The sequence below is a fragment of the Corvus moneduloides genome, chromosome Z (genome assembly GCF_009650955.1).
Source record: "Corvus moneduloides isolate bCorMon1 chromosome Z, bCorMon1.pri, whole genome shotgun sequence".
Classification (NCBI taxonomy): Eukaryota; Metazoa; Chordata; class Aves; order Passeriformes; family Corvidae; genus Corvus; species Corvus moneduloides.
Genome location: NC_045511.1, coordinates 6,671,506 through 6,692,060, shown reverse-complemented (window position 1 = coordinate 6,692,060; position 20,555 = coordinate 6,671,506). Strand labels below are relative to the sequence as shown.

The following is a 20,555-nucleotide window of genomic DNA, read 5'->3' as shown; positions in this document are numbered from 1 at the left end:
TCTGAATTGAGTGAAATTTCATTGGAAGTGTATTTTGTGGCTTCTGTTCTCTTCCATGATTCTTTGCCTCACGGAGTTTAGTTAGATTTTCTTCTCTTTCAAAAGCTCCATGCTGTATGCTTACTCTCTTTTAATATTTGTGTGTCATTGTCAGAATGCACCTTATTTCCCTGGATTACCTGCTCCCTCAATGACGAGCATTCTGTGATACACAGCACATTTGCATATTAAGTTCTTGAAAAGTCTGTTTGGTAGTTCTTAGTTCACAGAATAAGACTTGTAAATCCTCTACAAGACAGGTCTCAAATGTTGCGGCCCCCTGTCCCCTCTATTTCCTAAAATAGATTTATTTTCTGCTTCATGCATATCAAAAAAGACGAAGAGAAGAGGAGATAAGAGGGATGAAGAGGAAGGTTGGGGTGAGAAAGCAAAGGTGTCTGTTTTGTTCAGAATGGAGCTGGAGTGAGCCTATGGTATCAACAACATTTAGTCTTGAGAAGGAGAAATTGAGCTCTACTTGGTCAGTTTTTATTTTCCTGAACTGTAATCACTTTCAGGGGTTACACCTACAGGAGCCTGGTTTTCCCTTTGAGCACTTACTAGCTGAGATGTGTTTCCTTACATAGCTCAAGGCTGGCATTATAGAAACCTGCTGCCGGGAAGCTGTGATTGTGAATGAGCTGTTTAATGTGACCTAGAGATTACAGCTTGATTGAAATCCATCTCATCTATTGCTGCTGATTTCCTTTTAACAGCAAGCTTTTCTCGTCTCTCTCTCGATTACAGCAAAATCCACCTAAGTGGGTGTGTATCTGTCACTCAGTGGGTTTTGTTCCGGTCTGGAACTAAGGTGTTTGTGTCAGTGCAGTCTTGCAGATGGGCAGGTGGAATGAGAAGGTGTTGTAAATAGTGAAACCATCTTGGGATATGAACAAAACTTCTAAGAAAGTATTGCTGTAAAAAGGATATAGGGACATTGCAGATAAAGTAAATTTTTACAAGTTCACCTCTACTTCTTTTTAAGCCGTTAGACTTCCTGTATTTCTTAAAATCTGTTTCATTTCTATCCCTTTTTCTTGATTGGCTGAACCAAATCGGATAATTTCTCAACTTCCAGAAATTGCCAATAAATTTCCTATTAATTACAAAGCTTACTGTGATCTCTGCCTTGAGAGGCTTTGTAGACTGGTATCTCCATCATGTGGGGAAAATGGAAACTGCATGATCTTTGCGCACTATTTAGAAGCTTCAGATTTGTTATAGCATGTACTGCTCAAATACTATATATAAAATGCTGTCAGTTATACTTTGCAAAAAAAGGTTGATAGTTTTGACGTTAATACAAAAAAATTTAAATTCCAAAAGCAATATTAAGAGCTTGTTGTGTGTAAATGAACAAATGAAGCATCTTCTAAAATTTCACCCAAGATTGGCAGATCTAGCACTTTCTGAAACTTTTGGCAGCTTAGTCAAAATCTGTTTAAGGATTTTCTTTTACTTAAATATTTAGATCAATTTGGTAATTTTTGAAGTACTTTTAATAGTTTTTTGAAGTTTTCTGGTTTTTTCTCTCTCCAAGGAGAGTTTGTCAAGTAATTCACTTCCTAGGTCTCAAATTGAGAGGGTAGTCCCTCTCTATTTGACTTCTGTACAATTTGGAAATACATGCTTTGATTTTTAAATATATACTTATTTGAGTTTGAATTTTGAGAAGTGAATATTGAACAGCACCTTGAGCTCTACAAGGGCATTTTCCATAGAGCTTTGGGTATCTTTTTTTGTGTGTGGGGTAGGTGGGAAGAAGGAAGTAATTTTAAAGGTGCACCCAGACATAAGGAAGACATGGGTTGTGCAAGGCAAGATATTTTTTTGGTTTAATCCCTTTAGATATGAATTCTAGTCAGGATGTGGTTGATTTCTTAGCGCTATGCTCAAGATAAGATTTTATTTTATAAACTACTTCCTACTGATACATTAAATATTTATTTCTTTAAAATTTCTCTAATGTGTACTTATAAGCTGAAAATTTGAAGTATCTTTATAAATCTGGACACTATTGATTCTACATTTTATTAGTATTTCGTAACTACTTGTGTTTGCCTTATTAAGTTAAAATGACAAGGTTAATGAATCACACTTTATTTGGGGATAGCTGCCTTGGGTGGAAGTGGTTCCTTGCTTTCTGTGGAATGCATGTATGTAGTCTCTGAAAATCCAAATTAAGATCCCAGACTTCTTTTCTGCCTTCCAAATTGTGATCTTCTGTCCTTTCTTACCTATTAAAAATTTTTTTCTTCTGCTGCGGCACATGTCACTTGTGCTCTGTTCTGCTGCCAAAACAAAAGTAGATGCTTTTTATCTGGTGTCACAAACATGTGACTTAAGGGCTGTTTCAGTGTCCTGGAGCAGAAGATGCAGCTTCCACTTTGTTAGCCTGAGAGATGGCAACACAGCTCTGAACTTGACACAACCCTGACCTCAGAATGTGAGGACTGCTTCATGGTCTGTCATTCAAAGTTCTTGAAAGAATAAATTGTATATTACCATAAACAATGTGCATGTTACAGTTCTGATGATTAAGTTTTGTTATTAACCAGATCTCAGGTCTACCACTTGTGCTCCTTTACAGTCATCACTGAATTTTGAGAAACATTCTGAAAATTTTTCATGGGCAGAGAATCGTTATGAAGCAAATCGTAGAAGGCACAACTCTTCAGAGGGATTTGATCCTAACATTGGAAGGCCGAATGGAGGTATAATTTATGGAACACTGTGAATATGTTTGCATCATTTCTTTGTAACACTAGCTAGAAAAGAAGTCTGATGATGATAGCTCATGTATGCTAAATCCTTTTTCTGCAGTGAAAGACTGATAATGGAAAGACACATCTTGGAGAGGATGTGAGCACTATGGGTTGGTCAAAGTAATGTGATTCCAGGTGTATTTCTGTCTTGAGTAGAATAAAAGTGTTGAGTTAATACTCTAGCCAACAGCATATAAATGAGCAGCCAGAAAAAGGGGTTGACTTGGCATAGTGTTGGCTGGGTATCTTCTTTCTCTGTCACTGTTTCGTAAGATCCTTCCCTGCTGCTTATGTGAAATAAAACATGTTTACTGTGCTGTCGTATCCCAGTATATGGAGCTGCTGACTTAACTACTTTAACAATTCTGCAAAGTAAAATATGCTTTTAAAATTGTTTGTAATTGTATTTCTTTAAAATTTAAAAATCCAAGGTCATTTTGGGCGAAAAGAGAGGAATGGTTGGCGTTCACAAGGCAGAAATGGTCCAGAAAATATGAACCATCGTGGGGGATACCATGGTGGAGGTTCCCGTACTCGTAGCAGCACCTTCCATTGTGGAAAAGGCCAAGGCCTGCATGAAAACAGTGTACCTGATAATGAAACCTCCAAAAAGGAAGACAGAGAAGTACCCAACCAGTTTGAGGCTGAGGATTTTGTAAGTAAATTATAATTACCATAAAAAAGGTTTATTTTTGTGTGCGTTTTGTCCATTACAAGTTACATCATGAGATTTTACCAGTTTCAGATCGTGATATAAGGAATCATCTTTTCCATAAGTAAGGGAATGTTAGTAGTTTGTCCATTAACTTGTTTCTCATTTTATATCCAGATTTTGTCACTGTATGTTTATTACTGTTACTTGTGTATTTAAGTGAAACTACGGTTGGATTCCAGTTTGGTGTGGTATGTGTATGTATTAGATTCTACACAGTTACCTTATTGGAAATCTGAAATAGTAACAAAGTAATCTTCATGCCTATGGCCTTTTGAGATCCCATGCTTCAACCTGCAATTAAGATGTAAGGAGAAGGGTGATCTTGCTCTTTGAAGAAACATGCATTGCTGTTTTTTGCTTTCTCTGGGCACTTCATGTAATGACATTGGCTGCTGCCTGAGATATTTTGTTGGAGAAGAGAAACAAGTGAGCATTGACCTGTTTGGTTCATGGGGGAAGTGTTTAGTCTGTCAGCAGAGGTTGTGCTGCTGGTGTTACTGTGATTGTTTATTTCATTCATCCCACAATTCAAGAGTTAATTTTTTAATAATGATAAACCTTTCTTTCAGCCATCTTTAAACCCTGAATATGAGAGGGAACCAAACCAGAATAAATCTCTAACTGCAGGTGTGTGGGGTGAGTATTTTTGATGTTTTTAAATGCAAAAATGTAGCAGAGATCTGAAGTTGTTTTATTTGAAACACAAGCCTCTTTTTAGAATTATAAAGGTATAGATTGAGAAAACTTCAGTACTGTTACAATGTAGGTAACTTTTTGTTAAAGGGCTAGCACTTCTGTTTGAATATCAGTCAGCTGGTCTGCATCTACAGATGCAGCCACAACTAGTATTCTTTCCCAGAAGAAGTATCCATCTTTTTTGTAAAGATGTCAAGAATTTGTCTTCATCTTTATTTTCAAGAGGAGGTGCAATGAAGGTTGGTCACCTAAATTAGTGGTGTTGATTGCTAGCTGAAGGGTTTGTAAAAGAATGCTTCTGATTGATCAGATATGTTGGAAGAGTTTGGAGAGAAACATGGGAGAGCTGGAAGAGTAGGTTAGCTTGCAGAGATTTAAGGTCTCTTCCTGGAAGCAAATGTCATGTGCTGTTGGTTGTGTTTGTGAATTATTTGTATAACAAATACAATCCTGAGCATGGGCATTGAGCAGGCCTGTAGTCTGGGACTGTTTTCTCATCTTCATCTGATTACGTTTGGCTATCATTTACAATTCTAATTGGCTTTGTGTAGTCAATTGTTTACCCCTAAGAAGGTGGTAGCTTTAGATGGCAGGGGTTTTAAAATAATAAAGGTACTCAAAATAAGAACATTTCTCTTTATTTAAAAAAAAATAATTAAACATAAAAGCTTTTACTTGTATACTTAAACTACTGCTAGTACTGAGATTTTAAAGGTATTTTAATTTGCTGATTCTGGTTCTCATACTTAACCAGTATTTTTTGCACTCTAAAGTGACATTAGATATAGGCCAACACCTCAGTATAAATATGTAATTGCTATAAACCTTTGCAGCATCATAAATAATTGGACAGCTTTCTGGTTTTGTGGTGTTAGCAGCTTTGCACGTGATAATCTATCTTTCAATAAAAGAGTCTTGTTTTGTAATTGAAAAACTTAAATTAAGGCTGCTATTATTGCCTTTAAAAGGGAACAGTATTCAGGACAGAGGAGTGTTACAGTCCCTTCTAATACCTGTTAAAAATGTGTGCATCTTTTAGATTGCATTTTACCCTGCGTATATGTGATTGGGAGCCTGTGAGTATTGTGGAAAGTCTTGTCATGAGGTTTAATGAGAATGAAGTTATGACAAATATTTTGTAGCATCTACCTACTAAACAAAGCTAAAGTCATGTATGCTTTTAAGATAGGGTTTTGGTTTTTTTTTTTTTTAAACTGAGGATATAGTGACTCTGAAGTAGAATTGCTTGCAGGGAGAGGAGGTAGTACTTGAAAAGGCTCTTAGCAGTGGAATGCATGTACAAAAAATACATTTTTTTCACTTTTTGGCAATTTTAGAACTGTTTTTAGTAAATGTTCCTTAATACTGCTAAAGGACAGTTTCTCTAGTTAGACAGCTGACTGTATGTCTCCTAATTTGTGCTCCAGTGAACATGGAAATTTTGTCCTGTTGTGTCCATCTGAGGCATGGAGCTAGAGAAACTGGTCATTGCCGTGGTCTAAAGTGTAGTGCACATCTTGTCTCATGTTTATGGAACCTCAGTGTGGAGCTCTAAACTGAGCTGTTAATAAATATATAACTAATTATTCTTTAGGAAATCTTAAGGGGAATACGAAAGCCATAATTTCTTTTGAAGTTTGGGGAGCTATCAATAACTAACAGTATTTTGATTTTAGAATTGCTATGCAGCATTCTCTAGAACTGTGTAGCAGACTTCTTTGAAGAGTATCTTTTCTTTCAAAAAATGCAATTCCTGCATTGCCAAGTGAAATATTTTTAAAATTATGACAGTGGGGAATGGAACAGAGCCTGTGTTTTACCAGACTTGCACACTGTGTTATTTGTGGAACTAATACTGAGCTAAGTTCCTGATTTATGCCTGTTTACTCTAGACCATATGGCTGTCCCATACCTTAGGAACTAAAAACTGGCAAGATTGTGTACACATGCACATACACACACACACATACATATATATATATATCTATATACACACACACTTCTTTTTTTTTTTATTCCAGAGTACCCTTTAAATCCTAAATCTAGATCTCAGAGAATGCTGGTCATTAAAAAAGGCAGTACAAAAGAACTGCGAATATCTGGATTCCCAGTAGTGGGAAGTCTTCATTCACAGCCAGTAAAGAATGGAACTGGCACTAGTGTTTATAAAGGATTAGTCCCCAAACCTGTCACTCCACCGGCAAAGGTGAGTATTGGATACCAGTGTCATGAAAAACATGCTGAGAAAAATCATACTGTAATTCTGAATGTGCTTATTCCATCCCTTAGAGTACAGTTCCTGGATTATCATGTATTCAACACTTGCAAAGTGCAACACAACCCAAAAATGAGTAGAAACAACTTTGCATTTTTCTTTCTAAATTATTAATTTAGTCTCTCTTTGCTTCTCAACTACCATTTTTGAGAAGTGTAGGAGCTGCACAAGTGAGAGTAAAAATGATATTTCTAACTTACAGAATAGCAGTGCATTTTGTATATATGATTTTAACAGAACAAAGTTAGATGTGTAGTGGAGAGGTATAGTCAGCATGATAATACCATCAGATTTTATCCCAGTTGTAGGCAAAGATGATATTATAACCTATTAGTGTCATTCTGGTCTCCTTCCAAATGCAGCTTTCCGTGTGCAGAATCACAGAATATTTTGAGTTGGAAGGGACCCACAAGGATCATCAAGTCCAGCTCTTAAGTGAATGGTCCCTATGGACTTCAAACCCATGACCTTGGCATTATTAGCACCAGGCTCTAACCAACTGAGCTATTTTCAGTGGCTTCATCTCTACTTTTTTGTTTCCGGATTTTTTTTTGTGCTCTTGAGAGCATGTGATGGATTAGTTCTTAACTCTGTAACATTCTGAATCTTAGATAATACTTCCAGCTGTTGAAGTCCCATATTTCATTTTCAATACCTGAAATACGAGGATCTTAATGGTTTTGAAATTTTAGTCTTTATAAAAACAGTGTGAACAGTATTTATGAGCAGATGAATTGCTCATAAACAGCCTCTTTTCCACAAGAAAACAGATGTTTGCACTACATTAAGGTTGCAGTTATGATTTGCTTTTGCTTAATCATTTTTCTGAAGATTCTTGAAACGAATCCTTTTGTAGTTAATGGTTCTTTACATTTCTGTTTATATTTCTGTCTAGCCGACACAGTGGAAAAGCCAAGCAAAAGAAAATAAACTTGGGCATGCATTTCCTCATGAACCTGCATATGCTGTTGGCAATTTCAGTTCTTTCAAATCAACTGTCAAGGCATTTGCTGTAACACAAAATTCAGTTAAAGAGGTAAAGCAGTGTCTGTAGTCAAATCTATGTAACATTTAATGTTATATATGATAATGTTTAAGTGAGGGCGATCAGTAAATTTTATGCAGAATTATATTAAATATGTTTTTTTGGAAGTTAGTGTGTGAGAAAGATGGAAGGCACATCACTGGCCTTAAAGTACTGCACAGTTCGCTTTGTGGGTTTGATTTGGAATAAAAACCTGCATTAGGAAATAAAGCCTGATATGTTTAGACTTCAAGACTGCTAAAGGTATTACGTGTTTCAGAAGGCCCACTGTTCATGAGCAGTGCTCCATAAACTTGCATCTCTGGGTTTACATCTACAAACTGTGTATACCAAAATACAAATCTTCCCTCTGCTTTTGACTGTGAATATATGTGAAACCTAAAACAACATATACCCTTGTCTAAAATAAAAATTTTCTAAATGAGAACACTTCTACCATTCTTTCTTTTTCTGACTTCCTACACTAGTATAATCGGTCAAGTTCTTCATCCCCTGTTGACAAATCTGGTCAGCCTCGTTTAACAAAATTGACAAGAATGCGGACTGATAAGAAGAGTGAATTTCTGAAAGCATTGAAACGAGATAGAGTGAAAGAGGAACATGAAGATGAGAATCATGATGGACAAGAGAAGGTAATTTTGTTCATACCTATTGTAGATCCAGTAGGTTTCAGGCAAACCATAAACTACTTTTTATTTTGCTGTAAACAGCTCTTAAATAATGGTTTTGAATCTCTAAATGATGGAAAAGAATTATATTTTGATGAATTTAAAAACATTTTTCCAAGTACTACTCTTCCTCCAGTGCTGCTTTGTAGTTTCTTTTTGTCTTTCTGCAGTATCTGTTAGTCATGTTAATGACTTAGGTACTTGTGTGTCTTTAGCAACAATAAAAAGGATAAATTAAGCTTAGTAAACTAACCTAATCATAGACGAATTTATGTTGGGAAATACCATTAAGATCATCGAGTCCAACCATTAACCCCATACTGTCAAGTCTGCCAGTAAACCATGTATTCAGTGTCACATCTACATGTCTTTAAAATACCTTCAGGGATGGTAACTCAGTCACTTCCTTGGGCAGCCCATTCCAGTGCTTGACTACCCTTCCTGTGAAGAAAGTCTTCCTGGTGCCTAATCTGAGTCTTCCCTGACACAACTTGAGGCCATTTCTCGTGTTCTATCACAGGGTTGGCCAACCCCCACCTGGGCACAGCCTCCTTTCAGGCAGTTGTAGAGACTGATAAGGTCTCCCCTGAGCCTCCTTTTCTCCAGACTAAACACCCCCAGCTCCCTCAGCTGCTCCTCACAGGACTTGTGCTCCAGACCCTTCCCCAGCTCTGTTGCCCTTCTCTGGACTCCCTCCAGCACCTCAATGTCTTTCTTGCAGTGAGGGGCCCAGAACTGGACACAGCACTCGAGGTGTGGCCTCACCAGTGCCCAGTACAGGGGGACAATCCCTGCCCTGGTCCTGCTGGCCACACTATTGCTGATCCAGGCCGGGATGCCATTGGTCTTCTTGGCCACCTGGGCACACCCTGGCTCATGTTGAGCTGCTGTCACCAGCACCCCCAGGTCCTTTCCAGCCCCTCTGTCCCAGCCTGTAGCGCTGCCTGTGGCTGTTGTGACCCAAGGGCAGGACCCAGCACTTGGCCTTGTTGAACCTCACACCACTGTCCTCAACCCATGGATCCAGCCTGTCCAGATCCCCCTGCAGAGCCTTCCTGCCCTCCAGCAGATCAACATTTACACTCAGCTTGATGTCACCAGTGAACCAACTGAGAGTGCACTTGTCAGATCATTGATAAAGACAATAAACAGAAGTGCTCCCACTACTGAGCCCAGGGGAACTTCACCCATGACCGGCCACCAGCTGAATATGACTGCACTCACAACACTCTCTGGGCCTGGCCATCCAGGCAGTTTTTATCCAGTGAAGAGTGCACCTGTTCAAGTCATGGGCTGCCAGCTTCTGCAGAATTCTGTGGGAAACTTTGTCAAAGAAGGGCTTTATTAAAGTCCAAGCAGAAAACATCAACAACCTTTTCTTCATCCACTAACCAGGTCACCTTGTCATAGAAGGAGATCAGGCTGGCCAAACCTATACACTGGGCCCGATCCCCTGGTTGTTCTGCATGTGCTGTGTGATGGCACTCACAGTGATCTTGCCCGTGACCTTCCTTGGCACCAAGGCCAGTCTGACAGGCCTGTAGTTCCCTGGAATTTCTTTCCAACCCCTTTTATAAATGGATGTCACATTTGCCAACGTCTGGTTGCTTGGGACCTCTCCGGTAATCCAGGACTGCTGGTAAATGATGGAAAGTGGCTCAGTGAACTTCCGGCTCCCTCCGTACTCTTGTGTGAATCCCATCTGGCCCCAACAGACTTGTGGAGGGCAGTGTTTCATACCTGGGCTGCTAGTTATCCTACAAAACAAAAACCTTGGTTCTGCTTCCCAAACCATTTCCTTTCCAACTATTATTTAGGTAACCAGAAGTTCTCTATTTTGGTCTAATCATAGGAGCAAGAGCTCAATATATGCAAAAACCACCGGTTTTTACTAATTTGGAACTTGAAGGCCTATAATGTCTGTGTATTATATGCATCAGGTTTCTTTCAGTCTGAATTGATTTATGCAGTGCTTGACTCATACCCGAGAATATTTGTGCCAATGCTACCAGCCACCAACAAGTTATCATACATAGACCAAGTGAAGATAAGTATTTTATTATTCAGAATGAGATGATTACAAGCCTTTTTGCTGTAAATGAGTGGTTTAAAATGTCTTATTAAAACAAAAAATTCCATAAATTATAAATCAGCCAGATAAAAAAGTGATTTTGAGAAAGAGATACTAGGTTTCTGAGATACTAAAAAGGAAACTGTGCCAGTGTACATTGCTCATAAAAGTGAGATTGACTTTTCTGATCCTGATGCTATTTCAGCCAAGGTAGAATTTACTGTAATGGGACTGTACAACTTAGCTATATATGTGAGCTATCTTTTCATTGGGCATTCTGTGACTGAGTGCCCTGAGATGAATATTGGAGGTAGTTTTGTTCATGTGTTCAGAAAATACACAAAGATTTTGATTTAAGATTAAGAAGATCTTGAGGTTCAGAATTCTGAAATAATTAGGCAAATTTTACTCAGCAGCTGAATCACACTTGGAAGATGTTTTTCCCTATATATTGCAATTGCTTAATAAATTTCTAAGTTTTTCTTGATATTATGTGATATTCTTCAGGCATATAATGTAACAGCTGAATTTATGTTTACTGGGATATGTGTTCTTAACAATATCTTGCTGACGATTCTAAAATTTCTGAAAGCAGACAACATGTGAGTGGGAGGGAAATGCTGATGGTCTTGATCCTGTGCTCTGAGGTACGGTTTCTTAGAGCTGTAGAAGATTGCATGATTTCCTCCTGCTATAGGTAATGCTTTTATGTGCCCAGTTTAGGGATTTTGTTGTTGAAATGGTGTTAACTAGATAATGATTGTACTCTTCTTTGTTTTTACAGTTGGTAATACTTCAGAGGCTATTTGGCTCATTCATAAATAAGAATTACGGGTTGCTGAATGAGTAGAGTAGAAAGAAATACCTCACGTTTATAAGATAAAGACCTTTTAATCTTTGAGTGAACCGGAACAGTTTGCTTTCTAAATAAATTTTCTTCCTGGTTTGTATTTCATGGCTAGTAATTTACAGTTGCTGTTCACAGTAGCCTGAGAAGGTGGAGTTGAGTGCATGTGCGTAAGTGAACTTGTCTGAATTTAAAGAGCAGTATCCAGTCTTTCTGAATTCATGGCAGAGAATTTGCTATTTGAGATATGGGTGTTGTGACCTGCCCCTTAAACAAAGTAAATTTGAGAACTCATATATTTTCAGACTTCTCCTGACACACATAGCTCTGATATTTATTAGGAAAATTATAAATTCAACAGCCTGTTACTTTCATGAGTATGAAGGGCAGCTGAAGTAAGTTTGAATTTTAAGGTGTGTAAACTTTGCAGAAAAAAAATGTGGAGAAAAGCATGCGAGTTGCTTTCTGCATTACTTGATCAGTAGCATACCTTAAGAATTCTATAGTATGCAGGTATTGCAAACGCCAGAAGGGTGAACAGAATTACCCCGAAGTACACAGTCTCTGCACTTAATTTAAACTAAACAGAACCACTGAATTCCACCACTTCTGGATATTTACTTGTGGATGGAATTCACTTTAAATTTTGTAATGTAAAATTATTTTTATATTTAGGACGAGGAGTCCTTCAGCGTGCATAATGGCAACAGTCCTCATCGTGAGAGAGATATAAACCGAAACTTTGAAAATGAGATTCCACAGGAGAACGGCAATGCTTCAATTACACCTCAGCAGATCATTCAGTCTTCAGCTTTCCCTCAGGCAAATGTTCTTTCAAGCTCACTTGAGGCAGAGCATAGGTATGTACTTTATATAACATAAAGAGTGTTCCTTTATGGTAGCTGAGCATGTTCATAAATACTTACTAGTTCAGAAGTCAGAATCTGAAAACTGAGAACACATAAAGTGTTTCTTGAGTAATGTCAAATTTGTCTTTTAGACATGTACTAATTTAACATGAGATATACTTTGTTTCTTAGACCTGTGTACTGACCTACATCCAATTTTTAGGGAAGAAAGTTTATTTCCTAGTAAAGAATATAGCAAACTGCATAGTGACTTCATCCCTCTGATTTTGGTTTAGGTATTTGGGAGGAACAATGCATGTAATTTCTGTTTGTATGAATAATATTTAAAATGCTGCATCTTATATAAAACTCCAGCAAGTTTTTCATCATTATTGAAGTAATTAATTACTTTTGTAGCTGATTTGTTGACACTGTTAGTGATATCACAGGATAGTCCACTGGAAGGTAGGAAAGTAATTTCACAAAAAGGATTGAAACAATTTTATTATCCCAGTAAAGCAACTCCAGTAGCAGTTGGTAGATATGAGAATGATGCTGCTTGGAAAATCACAACCAAGTCTGGAAATGAGCTAGTCATGAGCTCTGTCAGATTCTTATAGTTTCTGGCAACTACAGAATTGCAGTGACAGATTAGACAGATTTTTTTCTGTGATAGAGTCTATACATTGGACTAGAGGACTCTTTGTTTTGTAGCACCTGTAGAAGAAACTTTCATTTCCTCTTACTCCTCATGAGTATGAAGAGTACAACGCACCCTGCTCTGTTCTTTTTTTTCCACCATTGGCTATGGAAACAGAAAGCCTTGGCCTAGTCTTGGAGTAGCAACATCACTGACATGAGTGACACCAGGTGGGATGAGTTCTGTCACTGGAGTGTTGTGGATGGTGGCAGGCTCCTCAGGACGCACAGACAGGCAGGAGAGGTGCGGGAGTGGCATTGTATCTAATGGAGGGGCTGGAATATATGGAGCTTGCAGCTGGCAATGGCATGGTTAAGGGTCTCTGGATAAGGATTAAGGAGCAAACAAAGAAAGCAGATGTCATGGCTGGAGTCCACTGTAGGCCACTCACTCAGGATGATGACACCGACTGTCCTTTAAGGAGCTAAGGAACGCCTCTGAATCAACTGCTGCTGTCCTAATGGGGGACTTCAACTTGCCAGATGTTAACTTGGAATACCATGGACATGTGAAGGCTACAAAAATGCTGCTTGTCATTGCAGGGAGAAAATCCGTGACTTTCAGAAAGAGACAATGTTCTTCATTCAGAGTGTGGCTGGGCACTGGAACAGACTTCCCAGGGAAGTGGTCACAGCACCAAGCCTGAGAGAGTTCAAGAAGTGTTCGGACAGTGTTCTCAGTCACAGGGTGTGATTCTTGGAGTTGTTCTGTGCAGGGCCAGGGGTTGGATGCAATGTTCCTTGTGGGTCCCTAGGATTCTGTAAAATCTTTGGCTGCTAGAGGCTGATGATTTTTTAACTGGAAGATGGCAGTCAAATCTAACTCTTAGTTTTTCAATTCAAATTACTTTAAATGGCCTTAATAGGATTTCTGGGAAAATGTATTTCTTTTGTGATATCTCAGAGGGGCTGTGTCCATACTGCCTCAGCCCTTTGGCTGTGAGCTCTGCATGCACATGGGACAGATTTTATGGTCAGCCTTTTTGTGGTAAATTTTACTTGGGGTCACCAGCTTAGCTCCCAGGTTACTTTTGCATACCTAGTAAGAGTATTGGCACATTTTGTAGAAAAGGGCTTCCTTCCTACTGGGGAAGTTTCCAACGTGCAGCAATCCTGTTACCAAGTTTGCTAATCCAAAGTGATTTTTTTACGTAGTTCACACTTTTAACCATTCTAGAATGGTGTTGATTTAAGGGACATTGGTGCTGCTAACTTTACACAATGTTGCTTTAAAGTTAGTTAGCCATTACCCTAAATTTTACTTCCATTAACAGGAGCTCTGTAACCATTTACTTAATTGAATGCAGTGTTAGTGTCTGAGCTTGCTTGCAGTAAAACTTGCTAACTCAACTATCACTGAACTCCATTTGGCCTTATGTTTTTCTGTATGGCTATACAAATGTATGTATTCTCTTAGCGTTTTGGATGACTTGCATATATTTTTACTGCTTCCTGATTATTTGATTGTTTCTGCCTGTTACACTGTCCAGTTTGGTCCAAATGCTACAGGGGATTCAATTTCCATTTCTTTTACTCTCTTACTGATGGTTTTTTTCTCCTTCTACAGTTTTCTCCTCCTTCTACAGTTCCAGGCTTTTGTTATGGTTCTAAAAACAGTCATTGGTGGCTTTGGTTATCTTCAAGTTTCCCCAGTGCACATCCACTGTATTGGGATATAGAGTTCTTTGTGGGGAGGTTTGTGTTGAAGGGCATTTTTTGCTGATGTCTGCCTAAATGAAGTGCCTGGCATATGATATCAGCTGTGAGTTTGTCTTGCTTTCCCATTTTAATATGTTGACTGTTTTTTAGCTTTTAATGTCAGCTCTGGCATATATTTTAGAAACCTCTTTATTTTCTGTGGAATAGCTTTAGTCTGCTTTAATGTTTAAGGTCAAAAGATGCCTAGTTTGCCTGAAGAAGGTGCTAATCCTTTTGGCAAAAACTTTGCAGCAGCAAACTTAATAACTTCACAGTTATTATGTCACAGTGTTTTCATCCCTCAGATGACCCCTGTTTTCACAGCATCTTCAATGTAAAACCACTTTCTTCTTGCTCAGATACTTCCATCCCTCTTTTGGAACTAGCCAAAACATGTTGAGATATACATCTTTGTATATCTCAAGCTTAGTTACAGGAGGAATCTTTCTTCTTCTCATTTTTCCCCTTACCCCAAAATTCACTCCTAGGTGTTCAAGCTGAAATACCAGCACGTGCTGTTGGGTGAGACTCAGTTGTGAAGAAGCCTGACACAGCTCTTGACATGAACATTTTTATAAAAAAGAAATTACATGAGGCCATTGCATTCTGAATTGGCTTCCATTGAAGGACACCACCAATATTCCTCACTCTTTGCTTTGTTATTCAGGAGAACTTGCAGAGTCCCTCAGTGTGTCTTTGTCTCTTCATACTGTTCTCAGGGGAGTACATTGCTACTTCACTAACAGTTATAAGTTATGTTAAGAAAATACATTCTTACTGTTCCACCTGACACAGATATTAGAATGAAATTACTGTTTTTACCACATATAGTGGTAGAATAGGGTCATCTTTGAGGGATCTGGGAACTTAGCTTCTGTGCTTTACATATCTTTTATAAACTTCGAACTCACACTTACGTAAGAGTATGTTTAAAAAAAAATACAGGCTGATTAATCAATGCATTTGTTGCAGATCTTTAGACATGTAAGTAGGCAGAGCTTGAAATATCTGAGTGTGTGTAGCAAATTCCTTAATGTTGTCCTTCATAACTTAAAGGTTGTTAAAGGAGATGGGCTGGCAAGAAGACAGTGAAAATGATGAAACATGTGCTCCACTAACTGAGGATGAGATGAGGGAGTTCCAAGTCATTAGTGAACAGGTAACATTAAGTTAATTTTCCTTTTTAAACCTGTAGTTGGTTACCCTAGATGCCTATTTTTGAGGAGGATGTGCAGTAATTTTGATTGTTAGGGACGTTGCTGTTCTACTGCCATTTCAGGACTGTGCTTTTAGAAGTACAGTTGCTTCAAAAAACCAATGCTGACTGTAGCTCAGCCTATTCACAGAGTATCAAGGGAAGGGTAGGGGGTGCTTCTGAGTAGTCTCAGTATTGCTGTTGGTAGAAGTGCACAGACTTTAAAGCTCCTCAGCTTAGCCTAAGGAAAGAGAGTCTTCTTCCAAGGTAAATTTTATGTAGTTTCCTTGCTACTCCGCAAGGTGCATTTTCTTTTTTGGGAATTGAGAGACATTTAATTTACTAGTGACAAAGTATGAAAAGGCAATCTAGACTTGATTTTTCCTTAATTTTTTTTTTTTTTGTTAGGAGTGTTGAGTATACTTGGTGGGGTCAGTGGGAACGAGTCAGAAGGGAGAATTGTGTGTGGTGCTAAATCTGAACATTCAGTATTTCTATGTCTAGCAACATACATATTGAGTAGAGCATTTGGAATATTGAACTCTCAAATGCTTGTCTTAGTGCACACCTGCATTAAATGTGAAAATGCAGTAATTCCTTTCCTTTTATAGAATCCATGTCTTTGACATTCCAGTTGCTGAGAAGTCCATTCCTTTCTGCTGCATCTCTTCTGGGCCCCTTCCCTATTGCCCCTTGCCATTCTGAGCACAGATCTTTGCAGCACTGTGGGAAAGGGGACTGCCTTGCAGGGAGAGACCATTTGGGAGGAGGGATCTGTGGGCCAAGATGTGTGGGGACGTGGGTGAGAACAGGGTGAACTCTCGTTGACTGCAGGAGTTCAGCACAACTGGAGACGTGGATACAGGTGGCTGGCCAGGAGTGAAGGCTTGCAGGGGAGTTATCCTTTGTGTGTGTATCTGAAAAGCTGTGGATCCAATGTAGCCCAGAGGTGAAGATGCAAAGTGTTGAATTGCAACAGATGGTGGTGTTTGGCATTTTCTTTCTCTAAATGTATCATGTTTTCACATTTCAGTTACAAAAAAAATGGCCTTCGGAAAAACGGCATTTTGAAAAATGGCCTCATCTGTAATTTTAAATTTAGCCCCTGGAAAAACAGCACTTTCAAACTTGCTCTGGAGAATGAGGATTCTGAGACGAGCAGCAGTGATACATCTGATGATGATGATGTGTGAAGACTTCTGTAACACCTGTAGAAGCCCATTTGTTCTCGTGAAGATTTGGGGATGTGTTGTCCAAAAAACAAGAATTATAGTTTCTGTAGTTACATGCCCACTACAGGGACAATGATTGGATTTTTCTGTGAAGGAAGCAAAGAATGTTTTGTTGGGTGTGTTGAAAATCACTATAATTTCTCTGTAAATGAATGTTGTAGAATGAGGCCTTGGGTTCATCCAGCATTGACTTTCATCACCGAAGCATTTCTGACTAGCAGTGTGACAGTGTTACAAATCAGACTTTCTCACTTAATAATAAAAGCAAAGAATTGTGTAATGTCTTGGAAAGCTTCTGTCTTAAAATGTCTAAGGAGAAGAAGCGCAACTTGACACAGTGTTTTGCTTGCCAAATAATTTCTTTCCTACAGTGGAGATCAGTGAGTCCACTTTGTACACAAAATGGGCAATGTAGCATGTTGGCTAAAATGAGCAAAGTGCACTAAAACTCTTTTCCTTAATTGAGCTGTTGAACTGTTCTACAAATAACTGCTCTCTAGCCATTTGTAGTGTTGTCGTTATTAATGGCAAAAGACTCTGATGTTACAGTTCCAAATTTCTAGAATTAACTTTTAAATTGAAAGCTTTAAGGGGGTATTGCAAGACCCTTATTTCTCACAGTGACTTGTGGGAAAATAAGCAGTTTGATTTTACGATTCAACATGCAGAAAAATCGTAACACTGACTGGATTTGTCCACTACATGGGAAATAAACTGATTTACGGAGTATTGTCTCAGTGCATAGCATCATGGGTATTGTTTTTAGATCTGCTAAGTTTTGTTTGCATTTATATTACATGTACTCTGGCAGCAATGCAGTTCTGTATTTCAGAACAAGGTAAAAATACTTGCATCACCAGATCTTGCTTTTATAGCAGCAGAAGTATATGTGTGCAATAACCACCTGTTTTGCTTATTCTGTGTCAGACTTTTTCTTTATGATCTCACATTTAAAAAACAATATTGTATTATTTATAGTTTTATTTGGTTTATTTTAGTTTTTAAATATTTTCCACAGTTGTATAAGCTGTGTAACATTAATTCATAAGCACAACTGCTCTCGGGGATGTCACATATGTTTATAACATAGCAGATATATATATAGACACTTCCCTTTCAAGATGTTTTTGAATTCTATAGTAAATTATTTCCAGTTTAGAACTTGAAAGCAAAAAATATTTGTAAAGTTGAGATTTTGTCCATATTTCTTTAGGAAAATACTTTTTTTATAAGGTGGCATAATTTTGGGCCAAAGTTGGTATGTTTCCCTTTTTTATTTATTGTTAATTTAAATAGATATTTCTTTTCAAGAGGCCAGTTTTTGTATTAGAAGAGGCTTGCAAATGTTGATGTAGTTAACTTTAGCATGGTGTATTGAAATACTCCATTTTCTAATCTCAAGAGGATGAAAATGATTCTTTTTTAAAAAGTAAACAGCCATATTTGTAATGATGTTTTTCTTACCTGCATGCCTTATACACCTTTCTCCTTCCCCTCTCCTGTAGTTTTTTTTTAACTGACTTTGACACGTTAGTGTCCTGTGTTCGCTCTCTGGTTTTCATGTAGTATCAATAGGATGTTCTGCCTATCCTAATTATGTAGTGAAATGTGGATGCGCTATTTTAATACTAAGTGAAAATGGTTTATGCCTTGGCATTTCTCAGAGAGCGTTGTAGCCTTTCCCTCCCTTCTTTATTCAGTTTAGTAGTAAATGTCACCTCAGCAATTAACTCTTTGGGAAGATAATATAATTACAGAAGAATTGTGTTAAAATTGTGTGGACTTTGGAAATTTACAAGTTGCAATTGAGAAAATTCTCTTTAGGGAAAGTAAAAATACTAGTCATACTTGGTACTACTTTTTTGCTAGTTTATATGCTGAAACTGGTAATGGAAGCACTGATTATAATGAGCTGTGATCAAAGAAGTTAACAGGAACTGGGCAGTGGTTTTGCTTTGTAGAGTGAAACACTTTTGCAGTCTTTGTAACTTTTCTCTGTGTAGTTTCTTCTCTTGTGTCTGCTGATACATGTGGAATAATTTCTGGTCCCGTTCAGTGGTCCATTCTGCCAGTTCAGAGATTCCTCAGAGGTCTGGCTGGCCCCTGGCTTAAATGGTTATCTGCCTGCTCTGTCACTTCTGTTTGCCCTCACGGCAGTGTGGGAATGGGTGAGATTTGGTATTTCCACTGAGGAATTGGATTCCCTTATGTTATATTTACTTATGATAAAGCTGAGTAGAGTATCTGTCATCTTTTGTGTCACCTTAAGAAACTCTTAGTCACTTACTGTGGAACTCTCAGTTTTTTATTTTCTTGGGAAATGTCACTCGAAGCAATTTTTGGTTTTTGTAGTGTACTTCCATAAAATGTATGAAAGCACTTTATTGCACAGCTCCCCTCCCTTTTGTTCAGTGCTTGATGATGGTAGAGAAGAATGAAATCTGATTCTCTAGTATTTAAAAATGAAACTTCATCTGTCTTTGGTTTTGTTCCTTTCCCAGAGCAATTTAAGTAGTGTCTTGGCCTCTTTCTTCTCTCATATGTAAACCATGATCCATTCCCAGAAGAAGTTCTCTAGTTTTTCTACTTGAGCAGGTGTCTGCCTTAAAGGATTGAGAAGCTGGTGGCTAAGCTTGCCCATTTCCTTAGTGGATACTGGTAAGCTTTGGAGGTAATTTGTCAGTAGTGGGCTGACAGAGCTTGACTTCAGTGATGGTAATCACAGATGGCTGCATGCATGCATGATTTGAAGTCACTACCATTTCTCTTTATCTTCCTGGCTTTATTGCCAGAGAACCATGTGTTTCTGGTTCCCTGTTCCAGCCCTCTTCAAAAGCAAACAGGAATGATCAGTCACTTACTGATTTTTCTGATCCACTGTTGATGGAGAGTATGTTCTCTGCCTGCTGCTGGCATGGAGGGTGCCTCAGTTTATGGTGGGGAGCTTGGGATCCTTCACCTCTTCCAGAATGAGCAGAGGCCTCCCTCACTGACTTGTACAGGGCCTTTCTCTCTCTTAAGGCCTAAGAAGCCAGTTATCTTTGCTGAAAAAAAACTACATTAAAGTTGTCCACTGATTCCTCCAGGTAACCTGGGGTGTAAAAGTGCCCTTACCTAAAAGATGCATCACTGCTAGAGTAGGGTAGGAGTGGGGAGAGAGGCCAGAGTGCTCTGAGGAGGTAGGGGGAACTGGTACTTGACTGAAACAGAATAAAAAAAATTATGCACAGTCTGGCCTAGGTCAACACTGGGCAGCTACAATGCAGGTTAAACCTTCATTTTCCTTCACTTTTTGTAGTTGGTTGGTTGATTGGTTTTTGGGGGTTTTTTTGTTTGTTTGGGGGTTTGGTTTTGTTTAGTTTTTTCCTGGTTTGTTATTGTTTTGTTTTGTATTTGAATTTTTGGCTGCTACTAAAACTTCTGAAAGGCAGATGGATTCACCTTTGAATTTTTGTTAGATGTTGTGGTGCAGAGACAGCCAATTGGTAGCAAAAGAACCTGCTCAGAAGCTGCTCTGTTTGGACCAAGGGAGCAGGACACAGCCAAGACACCTTCACGCACTAGGACTCATTGGCTTCTTTCCCAAATGCCCAAAGGCAGGTAGCAACTACAGGTAGAGCTGGCTTCAAGGAGTGAGGGTAGAGAGATAAGGCTGGAGTAGAATCTTCTGAGTAGTGGAAAGCAGATTCTAAGGTAATAGTGATAACCAAGGATGAAGAGGACTCTGCAGAGGCATAGCTCTCATGGCTGGGTGGTAGAAAC

The 20,555-nt window shown here is 38.5% G+C and overlaps 1 protein-coding gene across 15 annotated transcripts in view; it reads left to right on the top strand.

Annotated features, from left to right (window-relative positions):
• Positions 1 to 17,897, top strand: part of GPBP1 (GC-rich promoter binding protein 1) — a 38,226-nt gene extending 20,329 nt beyond the window's left edge. For 8 of the 15 annotated variants that reach the window (XR_004237392.1, XR_004237390.1, XR_004237389.1 and 5 more), the window contains 10 exons: positions 2,605 to 2,753; positions 3,236 to 3,459; positions 4,089 to 4,155; positions 6,237 to 6,421; positions 7,386 to 7,526; positions 8,003 to 8,167; positions 11,797 to 11,981; positions 13,212 to 13,356; positions 15,423 to 15,525; positions 16,595 to 17,897. Coding sequence is in view for 4 of the 15 variants with exons in the window: in XM_032095590.1 (XP_031951481.1) it covers positions 2,630 to 2,753; positions 3,236 to 3,459; positions 4,089 to 4,155; positions 6,237 to 6,421; positions 7,386 to 7,526; positions 8,003 to 8,167; positions 11,797 to 11,981; positions 15,423 to 15,527; positions 16,598 to 16,754 (1,353 nt within the window). In the remaining 11 variants the exon portion in view is untranslated. Of the gene's footprint in view, positions 1 to 2,604; positions 2,754 to 3,235; positions 3,460 to 4,088; positions 4,156 to 6,236; positions 6,422 to 7,385; positions 7,527 to 8,002; positions 8,168 to 11,796; positions 11,982 to 13,211; positions 13,357 to 15,422; positions 15,529 to 16,594 lie in introns of those variants that run through there. The other 7 variants (XR_004237397.1, XR_004237399.1, XR_004237398.1 and 4 more) reach the window with 5 other exon arrangements.
• Positions 17,898 to 20,555: the final 2,658 nt, after the last annotated feature.